The sequence below is a fragment of the Lynx rufus genome, unplaced genomic scaffold (genome assembly GCF_022079265.1).
Source record: "Lynx rufus isolate CCGP_SWC_20201006 ecotype Redwood Valley unplaced genomic scaffold, mLynRuf1.p SCAF_7, whole genome shotgun sequence".
Taxonomy (NCBI): domain Eukaryota; kingdom Metazoa; phylum Chordata; class Mammalia; order Carnivora; family Felidae; genus Lynx; species Lynx rufus.
The window spans coordinates 112,854,212-112,879,307 of NW_025814889.1; the positions used below are offsets into that span (position 1 = coordinate 112,854,212).

General features: G+C 38.4%; 2 protein-coding genes across 2 annotated transcripts in view; both read right to left on the minus strand.

Annotated features, from left to right (window-relative positions):
* Positions 1 to 7,068: 7,068 nt before the first annotated feature.
* On the minus strand, positions 7,069 to 8,295 carry CCER1 (coiled-coil glutamate rich protein 1). The gene has a single exon (XM_047066397.1). It carries the CDS (start codon positions 8,293 to 8,295, stop codon positions 7,069 to 7,071), a length of 1,227 nt encoding a protein of 408 aa, XP_046922353.1.
* Positions 8,296 to 16,637: 8,342 nt separating this feature from the next.
* EPYC (epiphycan) overlaps positions 16,638 to 25,096 on the minus strand; it is a 34,049-nt gene continuing 25,590 nt past the window's right edge. Inside the window, exons 4-6 of the mRNA XM_047064946.1 lie at positions 23,355 to 23,557; positions 21,939 to 22,034; positions 16,638 to 16,808 (exon numbers count right to left, since the gene is read on the minus strand). Of these exons, the coding sequence (XP_046920902.1) occupies positions 16,638 to 16,808; positions 21,939 to 22,034; positions 23,355 to 23,557 (470 nt within the window). The remainder of the gene's footprint in view (positions 16,809 to 21,938; positions 22,035 to 23,354; positions 23,558 to 25,096) is intronic.

The window sequence follows — 25,096 nt, forward strand, 5'->3', positions numbered from 1 at the left end:
TTAAAATAAAAACTTAAATTTTAGAAAAAAAATATAAAAATAAATAAAACTAGGCCAATGGGCACATAGTTTTATTTTTCAGGATTAAAGTATTAAGCATTATTTACTTTAGCAACTGGGAGTTAAAATTTAAGCATTGAAAAATAAATTCCAAATTTGTTAATTGTCTTCTCTGCTGTTGGTTTTAAGTCAAAACAAATATACTGTCAAAAATACATTGCTTGTATTAATTAGGGGTGTAAATCTCAAAAGGAATTCAAAATAGATTTATTATAGTAATATCTTTAGAGAAACTTATCAGCATAAAATTAGAAGTATAAAAATAATAATCCATGGAAATCCAAGAATCTTGTGGGTCTGTTTTCCTTCTTTCTTTTACAGTTTGATAGTTTATGTTTATGGCTTAGTTTCATAGGTCAAAAAGATGCTATTGTTAAACACCAAGATAGTTGGCAACATGTTCAAATAAATGATACAGACATCTTAATCAAGTCCTTGGGCCAGCACCTTTAAAATGTTCATCTTCTATGTATTAATATAGTATGTGTACCAGAAAAATGCATCTGTAAATACAACAGGAACGCCATGATCATTAGTTCGCATCTAAATGTTCAACCTTTGCCACTAGGTGGCACCTATATATTAATAGTGGTAGAGCATATGTCCTGCATCTGAAGGCAAAGTTGAGAGTATGTAAGAGAAAGGTAAGTTAGTTTAGCTTCGTTTTGTATTTAAATATTTGTGCTGGTATACACTTTGAGGTGATGGGTTTATTGCAGGAAATAATGTGGAATTCACAATTTTTTTTTCAGAAAAGGAAAACATTATTTTTTTAAAGAATAAATAAAAGATGAACATTGACTTTGGAAAATCCACTGGGGGTGGGAAGATGTACATCCACTTAGTCCTGACCTCAGCTTGTCATTTTATATTATCTCTCAGCTCAGTGGAATGTTACAATTGAAAGAAAGTTACAACAACAACAAAATATCCAATTATATATACCAGCATTATAATGTTGCTTTTGGTAGTGCTATTAATAGTAAATGTCGTATGAAGTCTAATTTAATAGTGATTTTTGTCAGAACCGGTAAATTAAATTAACATCAGTAAAAGGTCTTGAATTACTAACAGTGACGTGCTAAACTTCTAAATCTCTTCACAGGAGAGAATACTCAAATATTTCATGATAATAGAAGTATCAACCATTATAAAAAAGTCCAAATGCCACATGAAAACTACAGAAGATGCTAATATTAATAGTTTCTCTTTAAGAGTAACATAAGACAGAACCTTCAATGTTATAGTGTTATGAATGATATCCAGTATCTTAATACACCTACAAAATTACCTACAATTTTTGTGAATATTTTTCTATCATGAAAACATTGATTTTAATTATAGATGAGAAGCAATACAGTCACTAAAACTAAATTTTCTCAGTGAGGTGTTTTTTTTCCCACCAAATATGTGTATATTGACACGCACATGTATAAAATTATTAACCAACAGTGATCGTCATCATATGACTTACATAAGCTGTTAAACTAGTAGTAAGAATTATAACAGAGACAGGAATATTAGTATCTCTTCCTTAGGTGCCATTATCATCAACCCCACATCGAAGACAATATAATCTTTTGTACTCTCCTTGGAACTCAGGTCAAGGTTATTAAAGGAAATTTTGATTCTACCCAAGGTGTCTTAAATAAGACAATAGGGAGATATGTTCCAATAATACAGTGGGCCTATAACTTTAAACTCCAAACAGAGGACTTGAGTCCTGAAACATTTTACTTCTTTGCATTTCAGGCCCTTCATCTGTATAAGGAAAATAAAGCATTAGTTCACAGCGTGGCTATGTATTTCAATGTGATAATACATCTTAAGCATCTTGCATATGCTGGGGCGCCTGGGTGGCTTAGTTGGTTAAGTGTCCGACTTCAGCTCAGGTCATGATCTCACTGTTTGTGAGTTCGGGCCTTTCATCAAGCTCTGTGCTGACAGCTCAGAGCCTGGAGCCTGTTTCAGATTCTGTGTCTCCCTCTGTCTCTCTTGCCCTCCCCTGCCTCTGTCTCTCAAAAATAAATACACATTAAAAAATTAAAAAAAAATCTTGCATATGCTTACATGTTTTTTGAAGTATTAAGATCTCTGTTCTGAATAGTGTATGTTTTCCACCTAGGTGGCTTGTAGCAGGTATTTAATATTTATTGGAGTTTTCACTGTCTTAGGTGTAGCATAAGACAGAACCTTCTTCTTTAAGCATTACTATGCATGTGTTTTGATTTTGAAAAGATACATTGCCTCTCTGAAAAAAGAATGATCCTGACTGGGGTGGGTAGTTCTTAGCACTAGCCATTAGGGTATTAATGTCAGCCATAAGAAGGAAAGAAACATCACTGACCTGGCATTAGGGGGAGATAATAAAGAACAGAAACTTCTAGCTATATAGATTTGATTTTCGTAGTCCTGCACAACAGTAAGTACAGCTCAAAGTATGTATCTGATTACAATTATCCATGGGGAAACAAGGTAGTTAGTGAATCATTTTGTTACTTACCTTGTGGGGTTTTACATTTACAGTTGCTCTGATTACTAACAAGTGACTTTTAGACACCCCAGGATATGTCGATGGTCTCATCTGTGCATTTATTAAATACTTAGTATTATAACTAGTAGATATTGGATATCACTGTTCTGAGTGTTTGGTATGTATTGACCCATTTAACCTTCATAATCTCATTTAATCTCGTGAGGCAGATACTACAGATGAGGAGAATGAGAAGCCAAAATTTCAGTAACATGCCTGAGGTCACACAAGTAGTAAATAATAGAAGTTTTGAAGCTACAAAGTGCAGCCTTGATCACTAAATTCCCTTGAGGGCTCTCCAATGGCACAAAGCCCTCAACCACAAAGCTTCTAGGCCTTCACTGTGCAGGCATATCGTTTAAAGATCGTGCTACAAAGCAGATTCTAACTCAAAAGGTTTGGGTGGAGGCTGGGCATCGATAGTTCTAGCAAGACCGCAGGTAGACCCAATGCTGTGTGGTCCATGGACTACACTTTCAATAGCAAGGCACCAAAGCACTACATTTGCACACTATTTTACCAGAGCCAAAACCGAATTTCAAGGGCAGATTCGTTCATTCTTAGTTTAGTGATAACAACTAAAATATCTAGATATCTCAGTCCAACAGAACTGCAATGAGATGACACTTCATGAGCCTAGTTAATGAACGTAAACTGATCTCATGTTCAGAAATCGACATGATTTTTATGATTAGATGTAGTTTAGCGTCTAATTAATGGTGATGCAGGCTACACTGTACTTCTTAAATACTGGGTTATTTGATCTCCACAGTAGACTTGAGCAGTAATGGAGTATGACAAGTACCTTTGAGGAAACAGACCCAAGGAAAGTGGCTACTTAGGTACTCTTAGGCAGCAGTGACCACACACAGAGGCCCAAATTCTTCTCTTCCCTCAACTGACCTTGATGTCTGGCCGTGTTCCATTAACTGATAAAATGTAAATAGATGCAAATACAGAGTAAATGGATACAGAACAACAATAGTACCTGAAACAGGTAAGAGGCAGCCACATTCTGATTTTGGTTTAAATACACAGATAACCAAGGCCAAAGGAATTTGGAAGCATGAATATTGAGTAATTTTCTATTGTTATTCCATTCATATAAATGTAGCTAAATATGAACAACATAGCTGCATATATAATTTTATTATGCTGTTAAAATCAAAATTAAAGCTGTTTTCTTAGTCCTATTCACTCCCTCACCCCGAGACCACCTATGAGATGATATTTGTATTATTTCCTTCCCAGACTCTGTAGGTTTGGTGTAGCCATCAGGAAACTGGTTATTTCACCTTTTGTGTTAATTGTAATGGAACTAAATCTGTTGGAATTACTTTTTTCATAAGCAGATGTTAAAAATTTTATGAAACCATACTCAGAATTCAGAGTTGATCTCTAAATGTCAAACGTATTTACCATCCTTAGAAGACTAATATTTTCACAGAAAAAAAATCCCTTTGAGTTACTCTGGAGATGAAGTAGTGAAGATAAATCAAGAAATGCTGTCAGTCACTAGGAAAGGAAAATACCGGAATCTCTATATTTAAAAACACTTGCGAATAGACAGCAAAGATTCTTATCAAGCCTAGGCCTTCTAGACATATCTGTGATTTATAATGTTATCTTTCTTATCATTGGCAAGGGAAATAATACCTCCACTCTTGAGAGAATTGACTAAATGGCACCTCTTTATCGCCGTGTTCACGCATCAAGTTTGAAATGACTTTAAGAATGATAGACTTACTTTGGAAAATTGTATTTTCTTCGAGTGTACACTTAACTCTAAAACTAAAGACTAGATTTATTCTGAGTTCTTACTGATATTACTGAATCATCAAGTTGTACTGAACAAGCTGCGTAGAGGTTCCCCATGAGAATTGAGAACTACAGTGCTCCAAGCATGCTAAGCAACAACCCCTAGGATCCTGTCATTACATGGAAGTGGATGGGGAGAAGTCTGAGAAATGTAATGGTGGGGTATACTGGGGGCGGGGGGACTATCCCTCTTTCCCCCCCAGCATGATTTAATTATTTCATATTACCCTTTAGGATTAGAAAAGGGGCCATCACAACCTGGCTAATAAAACAAGAGTTCCCATAGAGAATCATCAGGTACTAATCATTTTCATCATTAATTTTTGCTGGTGTCTATTTCAGAAGATATGGGTTGCACAGAAATTAACAGATAACATAGCTTCTGCCTACCTCTGTCACTGTTCATTGGCTGCTCCTTTGGGACATTCTCGTATTTCTGTCCTCAGTCCCTTAAAGGCACCAAGCTCCTGCCAGCTCTCTGCCTTTACACTCATGGTTCCCTCTGCCCACAGTAAACATCCCCTTGGAAACCCCTGATACATACTTTGCTAGTGATGCATTTCCTTGGCATTGCTTGCAGAGTGACTAATTTGTCTAACTCCTCATTTAATGTGTCTTTTCTCCTAAACCATAAGCAACACGAGAGTACTGATTTTGTTTATTCACCATTGTATCCTTATCAGGATTTACATTGCTTGACCCCTAGGAGTGTTTTGAACAAAAGTTTGCGAAGTGGAGGAAATTCTTGAGGTTTACATCCTTTACAATGGCTAATGAAGAATGCCGCGTGCCTGTGGAGGCAATCATGTGTTAAATTTTTTAACGTAAAAGTAGAATCTTTTGTAGTAATAAACTGATAATTGTCCAGATGTGATAATGAAGAAATGAAATCCTAAATCCTTAATGAGAACATATTTATGACCCAGTGAATATTGTAATGTCTTGGACAAAGTATTCTATGAGCTTTGATTTGCAAGAATTTGTGGGTCAGTATCAGGAGCAAAACTCTTGATTTCCCTCTACAAATACATATTAGAATAGTAACAGTAATATGGCTGGCTGGTTATTTTTAAATTCCTTTATAGGTCACTCAGAAGCTGTATCTTGTGGAAAGTAATGATTTTTTAGAGTATTATTAAATGGTTGGTTATTCATTGCGACAGTTTGGAGTGTTGTCATTTTAAGATTCCTATAGTGTGTCGTTTCTTCTGTTCATCCTGTTGACAGCTGAAGTATTGCTGAATAGATTTCTGACATTAAATAATAAGTGAAAAGCCGAGGACTATCATTTAACACTTCAATTATTTTATTTTTCAAGAGCTTAAGCTTATCACCCCCAAAGCTATGTATGCTGGGATATGAGTAAAATTCAACATCCATGTAAGATACCACCATACAGTCTTCTCTTCATCAAATAAATACTAAATTGTGGTTCAAACTGGAGGTATAGTTTGTCAAAAAAAAATGTCATTTTTGAGAAAGGTTCAAATTCTTCATCTAGGGATATTCTGGAATATGCCATTGGTGGAACCTTTTATTAAGTTATTGGAATTAAGTGCCCAGAAGGAAATGTGTTACTACTTCCTAAAAATGTTTGAATAAAAGCTATTACTCTGAATAGTGTATTCTCTCCAGGTAATTGCTTAGACCTTAAAAAAACTAGCTCACATAGGCTTGCACTTACTCATCTTTGTTTTACTGTCTTTTGTAAGGAAGACAAACTGGGAAAGAAATAAAACATTCCACCCCCAATAGGCCAATAATCCTTTAAAAAAAAATCCATTGTGCAAAAACTATTTTTTCTGGCCCCTGTGAACTTATGACAAGGAATATATCCAGGAGCAAGGCTTCAAAACCTAAGCTATGTTCCATTGCTGGCCGTTACCTTGGATTTTAACTAGATGTACAAGTTGACTTCTGACCATGGGGAATCCTCTCCATGCATGGATTTATGGATTGTTGAGGCCATGGCAGATAACCAGTTCCACAGAAGCAACTCCATGTTCTTCTGAGGAAGATCCATAGCGCTGCGGAACAAGGAATATACATGAGCGATGCCACAAGACACTGCAAATGGGGTCATCAAAATACAACCCTCAAAAACGAACTCTGAAGGTGGAGAATCTACAAGGAAAAATATTTTTTGAAATGTAGGCATTTTTAAATGGTTTTAGTATTAAGAGCACTGATAGATGTTCACTAGCCATGGCATGTGCTTCTTAAACATGTAACAGCCAAAATATCTGTTGATTCCAAGTTTATTAAGTAGACAGCTGAATAAATTTGTTAAAAAAAAAAACCTTTCAGCATTGCCAGAATTAAGCAGAAAGAAAGAAAGAAAGAAAGAAAGAAAGAAAGAAAGAAAGAAACTTCCAGTGTCTAGAGAGGAAAACACCAAAAGAAACTATTCAAACTGCAGTAATAAAATATTTGGCCTTTAATCATTTCCAATTAAATTATATTTGAAAGCTCCCCCTCCCCCACCCAGAGTCATACACAAACACACCAATTTTTAAATGTTTTATAATGGTCAAAGGAGGGCTTTACATAGATACGTTTATTAATGGAACCCACTTTTTAAATTAGGTTTTAGTAAGTTGCTAATGCAGTTTAGCCTCAAATCAGTTCCATCTCATTCTCAATCCCTTTCCTGATGTCTAATAGTTAATGTCGTCTAACATGAAGAGAGCTTCCTGCGGCATTTTGGGAATTACCTGCGTGGGGCTTAAATAAGTACAGTTTATAAAGTTCTCTCTCTCTTCCTCAGCGCCCACTAGGCACGATAAAGGCATTTCCAGAGGTAAGTGATTCTCTTCCTCCCTCTGCTCCTCCCCTTCCACCCCCTCCTCCTCTTCTATTTCCTCGTCTTCTTCCTCTTCCGCCTCTTCCTCCTCCTCTTCCTCCTCCTCCTCCTCTTCCTCTTCCTCCTCCCCCTCATCCACACAGTCCGCCTCTTGGACCTCCTCTTCGTCTTCGGCCTCCGCCTCCTCCTCCTCCTCCTCCTCCTCCTCCTCCTCGCTCTCCTCTTCCTTCCCATCACACTCCTCCTCATCATACTCCTCATTTTTCTCCTCGTCCTCTTCCCCAGGCTGTGCTGTCGGAGACTGGTCCGGAGGGAAGACCAGAGGCGGGTTCTGCGCAAAGCTGTACAAAGTTTCCCGCAGCTCCGCGGCTTCTTCGCCGCCGCTGGGGGGCGCGTCGTTCCAGGAGGGGCCCTCCGGGGAGGCCGGGTCGCGCGCCTGGGCCTGCTGCGCCCGCAGCGCCTCCTGCTGGCGCTCCAGTTTCTCCTGCTGCCGCATGTCCTCGTAGATCTGGTTCATGATGAACTGGGTGGTGTTCCGCGGCGCCCGCATGCCGGGTGCCCGCCACCCGTACAGGTTGACCGGCCGGAGCAGCGTGCTCAGATCCACGGGCGGGCTCCTGGGGAAGGAGCGGCGAGGGTGGCGGCGCAGGCCGCGGCCCCTGCGGCCCCAGCGCTTCTTCCTGCCCGGGGGCCTGGCCCAGCGCGGGCTCCAGGGCCCGCGCCAGCAGGAGCAGCAGCAGAGGCAGAGCGGGTGCAGCCCGTACACCCGGATCACTTGCACTCGGCCTGGAGGCCTCCAGCATCCCTCTGGAGGTGGGCGCCAGGGCCCTCCCCAGCGCCCCCAGTTAGAGTACACCTCCCAGTGGGGCCGTCGGGGTGGTTGGAACCAGGGGCCCGGACCGTGCTGTTGCTTCCTGGGGGGCTCATACTCAGACTTGGGACCAGAGCGGTAGCGCCGCTTGTTTATTGGAGCGCCCCTGCGCCTTCGGTGCCAGGAAGACCAGGTGCCTAACGGGGCCGAGGATGTCCAGCCGCCGCCCAGGTTCAGAGGGTCCTCCCTTTTGTGGAGAGTCTGGGTCATCGTTCAGGGAGCTCCGGGAGGTCTAAATGGAAGCGTCCTGGTAGCGGTCAAGTTTGGCCAGATCCGAAGAGCTGAAGAGCCTCGTTAGTCTGCTCAGCACCACGTGCCTGCTCCTGGGATCACGCCTTTCTCTCCAAGAGGACTCCTCTTCTCCCTCTTCTCCGCTTGCTTGATCGCTCTTCCTTCGTAATCTCTTCGCACCCGAGTTGTCTTGCCCAGGTGGGTTGGGCGGGACTGGGGCTGGGTAAGGATGGTGGGGGAGGAAGGTGTTGGTGGGCGACGCACAGCGAGACCCGCTCCCGTGTCCCACACACACCCGCCTCGGCAGAGGCGCGGGCTGGGAACCGGGGAGGCAAGGGTTGCGCGTTACCTTGCAGCTCACTCCCAACCCAGGTGCTTCACCGTCGCAGTCCTGGTGGGACTGAGGGGCCGAGGCCAGAGGCAGCCTTTAAATACCGGCCGGAGCCGCCGCGTGCCCACCGCGTCCTTGGTTGCCCAGGGTGATAGCCAATTGGGGCCGAGGTCGTTCCCCTTGTGGTGGAGGGGGATTCCGGGTGGAACGAGGTGCCCTGTGAAGGTTCGCAGAGGGCTTGTGACGCAGTTTTTGAAGGAGGGTAAGAGGGCCCTAGGCTGGGGTTGTGCTCAACTCTGATAATATTTGATACCTTTGTACCCCCTGGACGTGCGAGCATATGGAAGCTGGACCGTTAGCTGAACCTCTTGGAAGGGGGGGCAGGGGGGTGGGGGCTTGTACATTGGAAAACTTATAAAGGGAAAGTGCCTAGAGTCAGAAAACTGGGCCCCACTCCTTCCCTTATGGCCTGTGCACACTCTTCTAACTCTTGAGAGTTATAGTGCGTCATGTGGGAAAACACTACCACGAACATTTATTGCGTGTGCCTGCAGCAAGCGTGGGCTCACGGCACGTAGCCCTCGCACCTCCCCTGTGAGGTAGGCATTGTTATCACACCTCACAGAGTAGGAAATTGAGAGGTTATTTTACCAAGGGGATTAAGCGCTTCGGGGCTGGTATTGAAACCTAGGTCTGTCTGGCCACAGAACCCACGTGCTTAACCATGTGACTCTCCTCAACTGCCCACCCTCCTTAAATAGGACTCTTGTGAGGAGTACATGAAATCCTATAGGAAAGCACTGTGCTAATTGTATCATAGCACGCGAATGTCCACTGATTAAATAAATAGTACCAGGATGTATATTCGTGAGAACACAAATATGCCAGTTATGTCTTTTCATATGTCCCTCTATCTGTACCAGAAAACCCATTCGTTGGGAGCGTTTATAACATTACATTGAAAATACGGGCTGTGATTTAAATTATCATGAATATACTCTGAGTGATGCTATAAGGGTGGATGTATGTCATTATGCATTCGTCCAAATCCATAGAATGGGCAATATCAAGACTGAACCCTAATGTGAACTATGGACTTTGGGTGATGATGATGTGTCACTGTAGGTTGATCGGTAGAAAGGAAAGTACCATTCTGGTGAGGGATGTTGGTAACGGGGGAGGCTCTGCATGAGTGGGGAGGGAGGTATATGGGAAATCTCTGTATATGGGAGATCTTAACACTCAATTCGAATGTGAACCTAAGCTGCTAAAAAACTTGAAATCTATTAAAAAATGTGCTTGAATTTCAATTTACCGATTATTAGTCTCTGTAAACCTCAGATTCCTTACCCATACCCAGAAAACAGTTATAATACCTATTCCATAGGGTTGTGTTAATGATTACATAGGGCACTTCATTAAAACAGCTAGTGCAGGGGCTCCTGGGTGGCTCAGTCGGTTAAGCGTCCGACTTCAGCTCAGGTCACAATCTCGCGGTCCGTGAGTTCGAGCCCCGCGTTGGGCTCTGGGCTGATGGCTCAGAGCCTGGAGCCTGCTTCCGATTCTGTGTCTCCCTCTCTCTCTGCCCCTGCCCCGTTCATGCTCTGTCTCTTTCTGTCTCAAAAATAAATAAAACGGTATAAAAAAAATTAAAAAAAAAAACAACAACAGCTAGTGCAGGTACCCATGAGCACTCAGTAGCTGTTAACTATCGTTGTCATACTAACTACTTGAGGATAAAGAAGTTGATTCAGTGTATGTAAAGATTAGTAACCCTGTGGGTAATGCCCAAATAGGTGTCCTTGCCCTGTGACTTTTTCTTGTTCCACTTTTCAGAAACATCAAGGAAATGCCCCGAAGCCTGATCCTAGAGAAAAACCATCTCGGAGTATATCCCTTTATTGCTTTCCTATGGTGGGTAGAATTGAGGAAAATGGAACGTTGCCCATTGGGAACCTGAATCTATACAAGCCCCCAGTAAATGGCAAAGAAGTAAAAAGGTGGAAGCTCCATGAAGCCTGCAGAGGTCATACAGGCTTTCCTGGTTGAAAACGGAGAACAGTGTGGGGATTCTTGGATCAGGACTTCAGCCATTGCCGTGGGACCTGCAGGCTCCACAGGCTTCATTCAATTTTGTTTGCTCTGTGGTTTGCTGAGACTACCCTGCTTGACTCAAAGTGCAGAATGCTGACACATTTAGCCTCCAGTGTGCCTTTCTGGATGTAGACCCAGACATTTGGCAGTTACTGTCCCTTTACTCTGCTTAATTCAAATTGGAATGGTGACACCCCAGATTTATTTTTTCTGAGGACCTATGTGGTATTAATTGGGAACTTTAGAAACTGACCATGGTGCCATACTGGAATTCTCACCAATGTCTTGTTTCAAAAAAGGTTAACTCAGATAATTAAGGACATTGTTTTTTGTACAATTGTTCCACGGTGACGTATACATTTCATATTAACTCTCCTTATTAAAGAACATTAATGTGGTATTGTTCTTGCCCCATCCTTCCTCTTCTTAAGAGAAACAGAAAATTATGATTTATGAGTTTTAGTTTTATCAAAAGATTGGCATTGTAATTCTGGCTGTTCATGTAATGGTAAATCACCCAAGAAAATTACTGCCTGAGTATGGTAAACACAGCTTTCAGAAGTGCAACTAAAGAATTTTTTAAGACATCTTTTAATGGCCCATGTTCTTTTTTTTTTTTTTTAGTTTTTTTTTTCAACGTTTATTTATTTTTGGGACAGAGAGAGACAGAGCATGAACGGGCGAGGGGCAGAGAGAGAGGGAGACACAGAATCGGAAACAGGCTCCAGGCTCTGAGCCATCAGGCCAGAGCCCGACACGGGGCTCGAACTCACGGACCGCAAGATCATGACCTGGCTGAAGTCGGACGCTTAACCGACTGCGCCACCCAGGCGCCCCTAATGGCCCATGTTCTTTAAATACTGTAATATGAGGTGTTCTAATTCATCATGAAAATATAATACACTTGCCATGGCTTAGTATGTTGTATTAGTTTTCTACTGCTGTGTAACAAATTCTCACAAACTCACTGAAACAATGTACACTTGTTACTTCAGACTTTTCGGGTGTTAGTTGGGTCCTCTGCTCAGGGTCTCACCAGGCTATGGCCAAGGCACTTGTCTGGCTTGGTTCTTATCTGGAGGCTCCATTTGGGAAAATGTTATTGGCAGAATTTGTTGTGGGTATACAAATTAGGACCCTGCCTTTAGGACCCTCCAGCTGTCTGTTGGACAGACAGAATTTTTTCTGGAGGATGCCCTGAGGTTTGGAGGCCACCCACAAGTCCTAGGGGTCAACAGCCATTCCTAGAGACCATTCTCACTTCTTTGCCATGGGAAGGCCTAGGCTCAATATGGCTATTCACTCCAATCAAGTCAGCAAGCCAGATCTCCCTGGTGCTTCCTAGCACAATGAATACACACACACGTACATATGTATCATAGCATGGGCTTGACATTGACATTTGTGACATCCATCATCTTTGTTATACTCTATTGGTTAGAAGCAAGACCCCATGTCTTACCGGCATTCAAGAGGAAAAGGTTCCACAAAGGCACGGATACCAAGAGGTGGGAAGTTAATTGGGGGATTACCTTAGGGTTTGTTCATCACATATACCAAGTAAATTTAGTAAAATATGTACTTCTTGGTAGCTAGTTATGATTTTATTTGGGAGACTTAATGACATTTTACATTTTGAAATTCCACTGAGTGCCACATGACAGCATGGGTTACACTAGGCTTTATGTACGCGAGACAGTATATTTTTAAGTTGAAAACACACTGCTATCTTAGTGTTGTTTTTTTGTGCATTTGTGTGAATTGAAAAGGATGAATTCAAACACTTGATGGCAGTAGTAACTCATTCAAAATTCGGTCAGCGAAAGCCCTGGTATACAAAACAAGCTATGAGAATATAGGTACTTCATTTTTATATTTATCACGAACACTATATTTAAACTATTCCAGTTTGCCAATATGAGTTACTAGATTTTAGCATTTTTTCAACTGGCTTTTAGAAAGCAAACCTCAGTTAATTAAACGTATAAAAAATTCTCTAGCTAGAAGTTGGATATACCTGATACATTTGGTCAGATAAATAAAATTCAACAAATATTTTTTAGATCCATCTTTGTAACCAATTAAGTTCTATGGCAAATGAAAAAACAAATAAATGGAACATATTTTATGCACTCTCAAGAACTTGCTTTTTGCCACCCTGAAGGTATCCATGCACAGGAAGTTGAAACCACAAGGGGAGGTGCCATCTATTGGTCTTAGAGGCTAAATGCAAAGTATTAAGACCAGCTTTCAAAGTGGGTGATGGGCATTGAGGAGGGCACCTGTTGGGATGAGCACTGGGTGTCGTATGGAAACCAATTTGACAATACATTTCATATTAAAAAATAGTGAGATACAAATTACTCATTGCTTTCCCCTGATAATTTGGGAAGTTCGGGGATAGTTGGCATATTGTGAGGCCTATTGTGCATCAAAGAATAACATTGTGGTGCTTTTCTACTTATGACTCCTCGTGTCATTTAAGTAAATTATGAAGAGAAAGTTAACTTTGTAATGAGATAACTACAAAGACAGTTTCTGCAGATTTAAAGAGAAGTAAGGATGGGAATTTTGTACTGGTAATCGTACTATGTGTAGGTATTATTTGTTATCACACTTTGAAAATATTACTAATCTTTTATTCACTCAAGATTTTCAGGGAATTAACCTGACGTACTGTAGTCATGACATCTGAAAAACATGTGTAGTCAGTAATGATTAATTAGGAATTATTAGCATGAAAATGTTTGTTTATAAATAAGTTTAAAGTACGCTGTATTGTGGGGCAACAGAATGAAGTGCCCCCCCCCGAAAAATGGCCTGTAATATTCGAGAAAAATAAACCTGTGTAGCAATTGAATAAAGAAAAAAAAGTTTATTAAAAAACACAGCATTTAATCAGGGGCCAGTTTTAGAATTAAAGCTTTCAATGAAGAATGTGACGTGTTGGAAATGGCCACTGAAAAATAGGATGCATTTACAAGGAATGCTAAAATGTTATCATCATATTGCATATTCCATATGAAATAAGGAAATATATAATCCAGGCTAGATTCATTACTGCATATTTATTATCATTATTATCATTATCTTGCTTTGTTTTATATTAACAGAATGAAGACATTTTTATAGGTCTCGAAAACCATTATGGGACTTTGGCAACTGTGAAATCCTTAGCTGAGAGCCTAATTGGTTCATGTAGGATTTCTGACCTATATAAACTGTGAGATAGTAAGATGCTAATTTTGTGCCAATTTTTTTAAAGCAATAATAGAAAACGAATATAGAGTTGCAAAGTTAGAATTCTACTTTTAGTCTGATTCAGAATCATGTATTGGAGTGTGTCTAAAAAGTCCAAACAAAAGCTCAATTAATTTCTAAATATCACTGTTTTATAATGATGGCTTGATGGTTATTCTTTTCTAAGGTTTACAACTTGGGGTATAGAAATTATGATTCACAGGGTGCATGATTAATTTTACCCCATATGTCTCAAGCAAATTAATATATATTTTTAATTATTACAGACATATTGGTATTTATACTTTTAAACTGAAACAAAGAAATGCTTACGCATCTACTGTGGAGAAACATAACAATTCTTTTCAATTGCTGAACTACAGAAGTTCTGGATTTAGCTATAATGTCTATAAATAATGGCATATGATGGATGGTATGAAATAATGAGAAAAATTTCAGAAAATATAGACGAAGAAATATATTTGCCTGAAAGAGATAGTTGAAAATAAAAATATATACTTTAAGTTTTTATTTATTTTTTATTTTAAAAATTTTAATGTTTATTTTTGAGAGAGAGAGAGAAAGAGCGTGAGCGGGAGAGGGGCACAGAGAGAGGGAGACAAGAATCCGAAGCAGGCTCCAGGCTCCAGTTTCTGGGCTGTAAGCACAGAGCTCGACCCCATGAACCATGAACTCATGAACCAGGAGATTATGACCTGAGCCAAAGTCAGACGCCTAACCTACTGAGCCACGCAGGCGCCCCAATATATTGTATGTTTTTAATTATTAAAGGTGTACTATTGCCAATTGTCTCTTTTTTTACTTTAATATATTAATTCAGAAATAGTTACGCAAGGGCGCCTGGGTGGCTTAGTCTGTTAAGTGGCTGACTTCAGCTCAGGTCATGATCTCACAGTTCGTGGGTTCGAGCTCTGTGTTGGGCTCTGTGCTAACAGCTCAGAGCCTGGAGCCTACTTTTCAGATTCTGTGTCTCCCTCTCTCTCTACTCCTGCCCCATTCACACTCTGTCTCTCTCTCTCTGTCTCAAAAAAAACCAAACAAACAAACAAAAAAAAAAAACAAAACAAAACATAAGAAACAGATTATGCAATGATGAAGAAGTTTGATATTAAAACATTTTTGTGAGGTATAGAGAATTGTGCACTCTCCCACACTGTTGGTGAAAGTATAAATGGGTGTAACATCTTTGTAGGCCAATCTAGTAATATTTATTAACATTTAAAATTATATGCTCTTCAACCCAGAATTCCACTTCTATGGTTTTATCCACAGATGTACTCTCACATGTACACAAAATTATTTTTGTTTACATAAGGCTAGTCCTTCCAATTTTAGTGTAAATAAAAGAACATAAAATGTATGCTCATGTAATGGGCTGATACGTGCTTTTCAGAATCAGTAGAGCCCTATGTGCTGATATGGAAAAATCATCGAGAAATATTTTTAAGTGAAAGAAGCAAGGTTTAGAATAGTGATTATTGTATTTAAAAATCCATGTTTACATGTATAGATGCATATATTATGGTGATATATATGTGTGTGTGGCACCTGCACGTGTATATTTGTAATAAAGAGGAGTAATTGCTTATGTACAAGTTTTTGTTTCTTACGGAAACTTTCACAAAAGTGCAAGAAACCATTGCCTGGTTTGTTCTTGGGAGTGGAACTTGAGGTTTGCAGCTGGAAGGAAAATCACCTTTCATTGTATAGTCTTTTGTCATCTTTCACTTTTTAACCATGTGCTTGTATTATGATCATACATTTCAGAAAGATCAACTTACCTTAGAAAGCATTCCTTAGCTTCTTCCCTAATGTAGCTCTCATATCATCCATTGTCTGTTTTCTAGTTTATAAACTTTATTTTGTTCACAGGCATAAAGATATACCAACAGAATGATTCGATAGTTATCTAGTTGTGTTCAAGGGATGAGACAAGCCTGAAGTCTTCCTACTACACCACCATCTTATGAGATATGCCAACAAATTTCCATTTAAGCAAGGTTCTAAAATGAGTTGATAGATCTTTAAGGTGATAAAACATTATTATTCAACAACCAAAGCCATGTGTTTTTTTTGTTGTTGTTGTTGGATATAGTTATTTGTATGTTGCATTATAGTGAATATTTGCCCACAAGGCCATTGTAGATTTCAAATACTTTTATTCTCTCTTTGATTTTCTTTAATAAATTTGGAAACAGAAACATGCTTTAGAGCAAAGAAAAAAAGGAAAAGGAAAGTTTAATTAAAAAATCTAAATCTTGACAATACACCTAAAGTGCTCATTTAAAATTTTTTCTTTATTATGTACTTAACTTGAAACTATATGGGACAGAAATCCTTAAAGCCTGCAAGTTACATGTGATTTTCAAGAATATCTGCGAAATAGATACATATTTTTTTTTCTCATTTGGTTTCACTCTTTCTGTACATCATTTGTTTTTATCCTTGACTTATCTGGTGTTTGCTTAAATTGATAAACTGTCATCATATCTTAAAACTTTTAGCTGTATTTTGTGAAATTATATCATTTTTCAGAACACTATTTGAAAGTATCATGCTGAGCTTTTGTTTCCAAAGAGAGCAGTAAGAATTGTTTCGTTATAGCAGGCATCATAATGCTAACCGTTATCCGCAATTAGACAAGACTCCCAATAGGCAAACGAGGTAGGCACATGTATGCTTGAGGAGTTTTGCTGAGATTGATAGGGTTTCCATCCAATCGAATATCCTCTAGCGCCTTACGGATATAAGTCAAATTTTTAACGTTGCAGAAAGTATCTTCATGCATCTCCAAAATGTTGTTATTCTAAAAGAGATGATAATAAATTATAAGACAAAATATAACATATGCCTAGTATTGATTAATAACAGTGCATTTTGCCTCACCCCCATTTTTATTCTTTTGTTCTTTCTCTTATCCAAAAATGCATGTTAGGGATCATTATGCATTGAACACTTTCTAGACAGTGGGGATTAAATCATTGAAGCACAAAGTAGACATGTGCTTGCCCTAATGGAGCTTACATTTCAGTAATAGAAATGTAAAATAAGAAAGCGAGAAAACAAATTTAAAGAAAATGTTATATCTAAAAATGATGAGTAGGGAAAAGGAAGGGTGGTCACTGTGGAAAGTCATCTTAAGAGGTAGCAATGGAGCTGAGAATGGAAAGAGCCAAGGTAGGAATATTGCAGGGAGAGAGAACACCATGTTCAATCTGAGTAATTACCATGGAATGTTCAAGAATGGGAAAAAAAGTCAAAATGGCTGAAGTCAATAAAGTGAGGGAGAGAGTGAGCAAATCTTAGGGAGATACGCAGGGCCCAGAAATATGTATTTAAAAATAGCTTTATTGGACATATTTTACATAACGTAAAATTCATTCACTTTAAGTGTGTGGTTCAGTGGTTTTTAAGATAGTCATGGAGCTATACAACCATCACCATAATTTAATTTAGAACACTTTAAACATCCCCCCAAATCCCATAGATGTTAGCAATTACTTCCCCCCCACCCCCCACCATTTTTCTCTATCTCTAGCCCCTGATGACTTCTAATCTACTTTTTGTTTTTATGGATGTTCCTACTTTGATATTTTATGTAAATGAAATCACATATCATCTTCTGTGACTGGGTTCTTTCATTTCCAATTGTATTTTAAGGTTTATGTATTTTGTACCATGTATCGGCACTTGTTTATTGCCTGATAATATTCCATTGTGTGGACATAACCACATTTTTACCAATTCATCAGTTACAGAAATTTGGATTGTTCATACTTTTGGCTTTTATGAATAATGCTTCTATGAACATTTGCATACAAGTTTTGTGTTGACAGATGTTTTCAGTTCTCCTGGATATATGCCTGGGAGTTGAATTGTGGGTCATACAGTAACTCTATGTTTAACATTTCAAGGAGGTATTGGACTGTTTTCCAAAGTAGCTGCACCATTTTAGATTCCCACCAACAATGTATGAGTGTTCCAATTTTCTCTGCATCCTAACCAACACTTGTAATTATCTGTCTTTTTTATTTTTGCTGACCAAGTGGATGTGAAGTGGTACCTCATTGTGGTTGAGTTCATTGCTAGTGTATTGAGCAATTGATATTTTATATTGATTTTATCACCTGCCACGTTGCTGAACTCATTTAAGTTCATTTTTTTTTAATTTTTTTTAACGTTTATTTATTTTTGAGACAGAGAGAGACAGAGCATGAGTGGGGGAGGGTCAGAGAGAGAGGGAGACACAGAATCCGAAACAGGCTCCAGGCTCTGAGCGGTCAGCACAGAGCCCGACGCGGGGCTTGAACTCACGGACCGCGAGATAATGACCTGAGCCGAAGTCAGACGCTTAACCGACTGAGCCACCCAGGCGCCCTGAACTCATTTAAGTTCAAATGGTTTAGTGGATTACTTTGACTTTCTGTATAAAAGATCTATGGATCAATTTGGGGATTATTTCCATCTTAATATTAAGTCTTCCAAACAATGAATATGGGCTATCTTTCCTTCATTTAGATCTATTTTTCCTCAGATAAAATTACATACATTGAAGGTATACAGCATAATGTTTTGATACATGTATACACGGTGAAATGATTACCACAATCAAGCTAATTAACGTTTCCATCACCTCATATGGTTACCTTTATGTGTGTTTCTGGTAAGAACACTTAAGATCCACTACTGTCAATAAATTTCAAGTACACAGTATAGTATTCTTAACTATAGTCACCATGCTGTATTACATTATATCTCCAGAACTTAATACATTCTGAATAACTAAAACTTTTTATTCTTTGACTAACATGTTCCCATATCCCCCAGCCCCCAAGCCCTGGCAACCACCATTCTACTCTGTCCTTTGAGTTAGACTTTTTTAGATTCTACATGTGACGTCTTATAATATGTGTCTTTCTGTGTCTGACTTATTTCCCTCAGCATAATGTTCTCACCCATGTTGTTGTAAATGGCAGATTTTTTTTTCTTTTTTGAATTTTTCTTTTTTTTTAAGTGTATTTATTTATTTATTTTGAGAGAAAGAGCGAGCTGGAGGGACAGAAAGAGAGAGAGAAAGAGAGAGAATCCCAAGCAGGCTCAGCACTGTCAGCACAGAGTCCGATGCAGGGCTCAAACTCATGAACCGTGAGATCATGACCTGAGCCAAAATCAAGTTGGAGGCTTCACCGACTGAGCCACCCAGGTGCCTGGTGAATTTTTTTTCTTTTTTAAAGAATTAATAATTACCCATTGTATACATATACCAAAATTTCTTTATCCATTCGTCCATTGAGAGACACCTAGGTTGCTTCCATATCTTGACAATTGTTAATAATGCTGCAGTGACCTTGAAAGTGCAGATACCTCTTCGAGATACTGATTTAGTTTCTCCCTTGAATATATATCTGGAAATGGGATTGATTGCTGGCTCATATGGTAGTTCTGTTTAACTTTTTGAAGAACCTCCATACCATTTTCTAGAATGCCTGTACCCCTTGCATTTGCACCAATAGCAGACAAGGGTTCCCTTTTTTCCACATCCTTGTCAACACTTGTTATCTTTGGTCTTATGGATAATAGCCATTCAACGAGGTGACATCTCACTGTGGCTTTGATTTGCATTTCCCTTATGATTAGTGATGTTGAGCATCTTTGCATATACCTGTTGGCTATTTGTATGTTTCCTTTTAAGAAATGCCTATTTAGGTACTTGGCCAATATAGTCGATATTTTATTGAGTTATTTGAGTTGTGCATATATTTTGGATACTAACCCCTTATCAGATGTATAGTTTGTAGATATCATCTTTCATTCTATAGATTATGTCCTCTCTCTGTTGATTATTTCCTTTGCTGTGCAGAAGTCTTTCAACAATATGTATTCCAACTATATATCTTGTACTTTTTTTGTGAAAATTATTCTTAGGTGTTATTATTTTGTGATTAATATAAAATGGAATTGTTTTCTTAATTTCATTTTCAAATTGTTCATTTATAGTGTATACATATACAATTAATATTTGTATATTGATTTTGTTACCTACTACCTTGCTTAAATCATTTATTGGATTTCTTTTTTAACTCATTGTTAATTAAGGAAAATGTTGTTAAATGTCCACATATTTGTAAATTTTCCCGATTTCCTTTGTTATTGATTTCTATTTTAATTCCATTATACTCAGATGTACTTTGCATAATTTCAATTCTTTTCAATTTGTTGTGGCCAGTTTTGTGGCCTACCATATGATCTATCCAGGGAAATGTTCTTTGAACACTTGAGAACCACGTATATTTTGCTGTTGTTGGGTAGAATGTTCTGTAGGTGACTGTTAAGTCTGGTTGATTTATAGATCAACCAGATGCTGCTAAGATCTTCTTGAACTGTTTCCTAGTTGATCTTATGACAGGCATTCTACCCATTATTAAAAGTGAAGTATTGAAGATCCAACTTCTTGTTGAATTGTCTATTTCTACCTTCACTTCTATTCATGTTTCACACAATTTGAGGCATACTGTTTATAATCATTATTATAATAATGTAATAATGATTAATAATAACATATAGGAATATATAATTATACATTGTTAGGTGCATATATGTTGATAATCATTTTATCATTCTGTTGAATTGACCCTCTTCTCATTACAAAGTGTCCATCAGGAATAACAGATTTTGTGCCTGTGTGCTATACTATTTTCTTTGATAGGTAATAGGTACCTGCTGTTAATAATAATTGTGCCTCACATGTAAGAACTTACCGTGTTCCTATAACTGTGGTGCAGGGAGGTTCAGCTATTTTATCCAATCTTTAGATAGTGTTGGGAGTAGAATTTCATCCTGGGGAATCTGCTTTTGCCAGAGCCTTCATTCTTAATTACTATATACATATATATATATATATATATTTGGCAAACATTTGAAATGAATCAAAATTGGAGATTTTTATATAAGCATTAAAAATAAATACAAATGGAAAACAATGTAAATTAAAATAGTTAGGAGTGTGTAGGTGGCTCTCTTCAAGCGTCTGACTTCAGCTCAGGTCAAGATCTCGTGGTTCGTGGGTTTGAGCCTCGCATTGGGCTCTACCCTGGTAGTGTGAAACCTGCTTTGGATTCTCTCTCTACCTGTCTCTCTGTCTCTTCCCCACTTGCATCCTCTGTCTCTCAAAAAAAAAAAAAAAACAACAAAAAACAACTTAAAGAAACACAGCTATATACTGCATGTTGATAAGGTGGTCATGAGAAGAGAAATGTTTTAAAGGGTGCACTTAATGATGCCCTTTTAAACCTTAGAGTAGGGTATGTGAAGCCAATTACTTTTTATTTTTTAATGTCATATTGTATATACAAATCCATTGTGTTTGAATGCAACATCAGAGACCCATTTACTTTGTAGGGTCAGTATTATCACAGGCAACAGTAATAATCTCTTAATCCAGAGAGATGGAAGTCTGTCATCCCTCAGCAGATAGGAATGTCCTAGGGTTGAATTTAATTCAATACATAAAACCTAAAATCAAGCGCTAAAATTGACATTTTTTTTCCTCCTGAAAGCCAGGAATTAAATTAAAAATTTCTTTCCGCCTTTTTCTCTTCCATTTCTAATTCTCACACATTTCTTCAGGAGATAAAGGTTTTGATTTTTTTTTTCAAAAGTAATTTCATGTGCCAGAAAGGTGTATTAGGATTTAATAAAGACTGAAAATCTTTAGAGACTATGGTTATCAGAAATAAATCAGTATAGACAGAAGCATGAATATACAAAGACCTTGCCCTCAGATAGAGAGTGAGAGAGTGAATAAAGGGAGAAGAAGAAGAAAAATGGTGACTGTGTGTCAACAGGACATTATAAACAGTTTTTGCATCCCAGCTTCCTCCTCTTTGCTTTTGTTTTCCATGGAGCTATTGAGCGTACCTTACTAGTAGAAGCTTACCTGGAGGTGAAGGGCCCGTAGGTTTTCTGGGAGTGGCAGAGGGATGTGGTCCAAATTGTTATCGGTGAGGTAGAGATGATGGAGATCATACATATCCTGTAAACATTCCAAATGTAGGGACTTAGTGGAAATTAGTGGTTTCACAGTTGTATTTTCCATTCCCTGTTCTTTCAACTACTTGTAAAATAACACATGCCCGTCCAGGTCTTGTTTTGCAAGGGTGAAGCAGATTAGTTCTCTAGTTGCTAGACAATTCAAATGAGTTTTGTAAGAATTAACTGTAAGCAAATCTTTCTTGATGAAAGTGTAAAGTGTTTCTGGATCTGTAGGAAGAACCTTGCTTTGTGCACTCTAACTTCTTCAGTTTAAGCAAGGCAGTGTCTTCCCATGGAAGATCTTCTGCAATAGGGTTTTGAAGATTTGGGTACGGTGTAGGAAGAAGGTCCTTTATTTTTTATGGATAAAGAAAAGAGTTTCTCTCCAACAATATCCTATTCTTTCTAGTTCAAATAACAGGAAGAGGGTAGCGTAACAAGATAAAAAACAAAAAACAAAAAACATTTAGACAATAAGAGGTCTACTCTAGCCAAATACTACAGAATAAACCGTGACTCACCATCACCCATGCCAACAAAAGCTGAATGGGGAGACTGAACTTTGACCCGTGGCAGACTACATACAATAAGGTGTCCTAACTCCAACGCCTACCAGGGTAATGTTATGGGAGAGCTAGTGGAGAACCATTTCGCCATTGCTTAGTGCTAATGGGTCCACACAGCTCTCTGTACTCTCCCTGGGAATAACATGGTGTCTCTTCAAATAGTATTTGAAATTTGTTTGTTTGGCATAGATTTAGAAGAGCAGCTTGAACAAAGAGAGGGTAAGAAAGCTGGTTGGTGAGTGTTCTCATACTCTATGCTGTTATTCTAGCCTCAGACTTGCTTCTTTCATTTAGAAAATAAAATTTCTAAGATTAACTGAATCCATCCTTTTTACAAGGTGATTTAGAAGACTTCTCTATTCAACGCAACTCCCTCACCCTGCACAAGTAGTTATCCTTTAAGCCATGTAAAATATTCACCTTGAGCGGAGTTCCTGGGAAATACAAATTGTCTGGCTTACACCATTTCTAGGTGCGCCTTGTAGACTGGTGTTCCAGGGAGCCACCAACTCTTTATTCTCACTCTGCTTTCTGTTCTTGTTGTTTGACTAGCCTCAGAACTTACCAGAACACAATATTTCCCCAAAACTTGATAAGTAGTACTTAGAGGTTTTGTTTGTTTGTTGTTTTGTTTTGTTTTTAGTAGTTAAAATCTCATAAAATTGACACTTTCCTTATGGAAATAAAAAAGCTAGTCAATGACAGCAAATGAAGTGGAAAGATTAAAGTCTTCCATATCCAAACTTAAAACTCACTTTAAACGCTTCTTGCTTTATTCCTTTCCTCCCCAGCCTATTGTTGCTAATATCAATAAATGTCAAAGTGTTTGGCAATTCTGGGAGCTGCCTTATTTTGTTGTCACGCAGGACAAGCTCTCGGAGTTGAGGTAGCTTTCTGAATGCATCCTCATCAATCTCAGATATTAGATTTGATGTCAGATCAATTCTTTTTAAGTCATCTAGAAGGAAAAATGAAAGAAGTAGTTAAATAGTGTTGAATATGTTGTGCTCGCATAAAAATATGAATATAAATTAACAATGAATTTAAATATCAATGGACAATTAATAAAATAATTATTTCTAACTACTTTACATACAAATTTAATTGCTTCCACCCAGTGCTATACATATTTCTTTATACACTTATAAGTAAGCATAACTTTAGGGGTGCCTGGGTGGCTCAGTCGGTTAAGCCGCGGCTTTGGCTCAGGTCATGATCTTGTGGTTTGTGAGTTCCAGTCCTGCGTCAGGCTCTGTACTGACAGCTCAGAGCCTGGATCCTGCTTTGGGTTCTGTGTCTCACTCTCTCTTTCTGCCCCTCCCTGACTTGAACTCTGTCCTCTCTCTCTCTCTCTTTCAAAACTAAATAAACATTAAAAAATTTTTTTAAAAAAGCGTAACTTTTTTTTTTTTATATTTTTATTTATTTTTGAGACAGAGAGAGACAGAGCATGAGCAGGGGAGGGGCAGAGAGAGAGGGAGACACAGAATTTGAAGCAGGCTCCAGGCTCTGAGCTGTCAGCACAGAGTCCGACGTGGGGCTCAAACTCACGGACTGTGAGATCATGACCTGAGCTGAAGTCAGACGCTTAACCGACTGAGCCACCCAGGCGCCCCCCCAAAAAAGCATAACTTTAACAAAAGTATTGACACATTATGTTTAAGATAACTTGTGCTTTCCCTATATTCTTCATAAGCTTTGTCTAGATTTTACCATTTAAAAGGTTTTCCTCACTGATGCCAGATTGCTGTATTTTCTAATAGTCATAGATACATTAGCATTAAAATACAAAGGCATTAAAAAGAAATTCTCAAATGATCAAACCACTTTATAAAGATACTTTATAAAACACTTTATAAAGTTTTGTAAAAACTTTTCTAAGTTGCCAAAATTATTAAGTCAGAATGTAGGCTTTTATGCATCAATCATAAAGCAACTGTGCTTTAATGGGAATCTATTCAAACAACCCAAATCCTAGTAAATATATGACCATGACATTTTATTCAATGTCATAACATGATAATGAATTTTAGCCTATAAAATATACACACTGATGATTCTATTTCTTGAAAATAGCTCATTTGAAAATATCAACTATATAGTTTCATAATGACCTTTAATTCTTCATCATTTTTAATATAATTAAAAATACCTTCAAATATTTAAATAAGAAAAGAGTTGTTTATGGGCCAATTTTCATATCCAAGGTTCATATTTATTTTTTTTTTTTTTAATTTTTTTTCAACATTTTTTATTCATTTTTTGGGACAGAGAGAGACAGAGCATGAACAGGAGAGGGGCAGAGAGAGAGGGAGACACAGAATCGGAAACAGGCTCCAGGCTCCGAGCCATCAGCCCAGAGCCTGACGCGGGGCTCGAACTCACGGACCGCGAGATCGTGACCTGGCTGAAGTCGGACGCTTAACCGACTGCGCCACCCAGGCGCCCCTCCAAGGTTCATACTTAGTACCAACATTTTATAGTGCAAAAATTTTGG

Coding starts and splice junctions, on each gene's coding strand:
- CCER1 (XM_047066397.1), bottom strand. CDS start 8,295: ATGACCCAGACTCTCCACAAAAGGGAGGACCCTCTGAACCTGGGCGGC.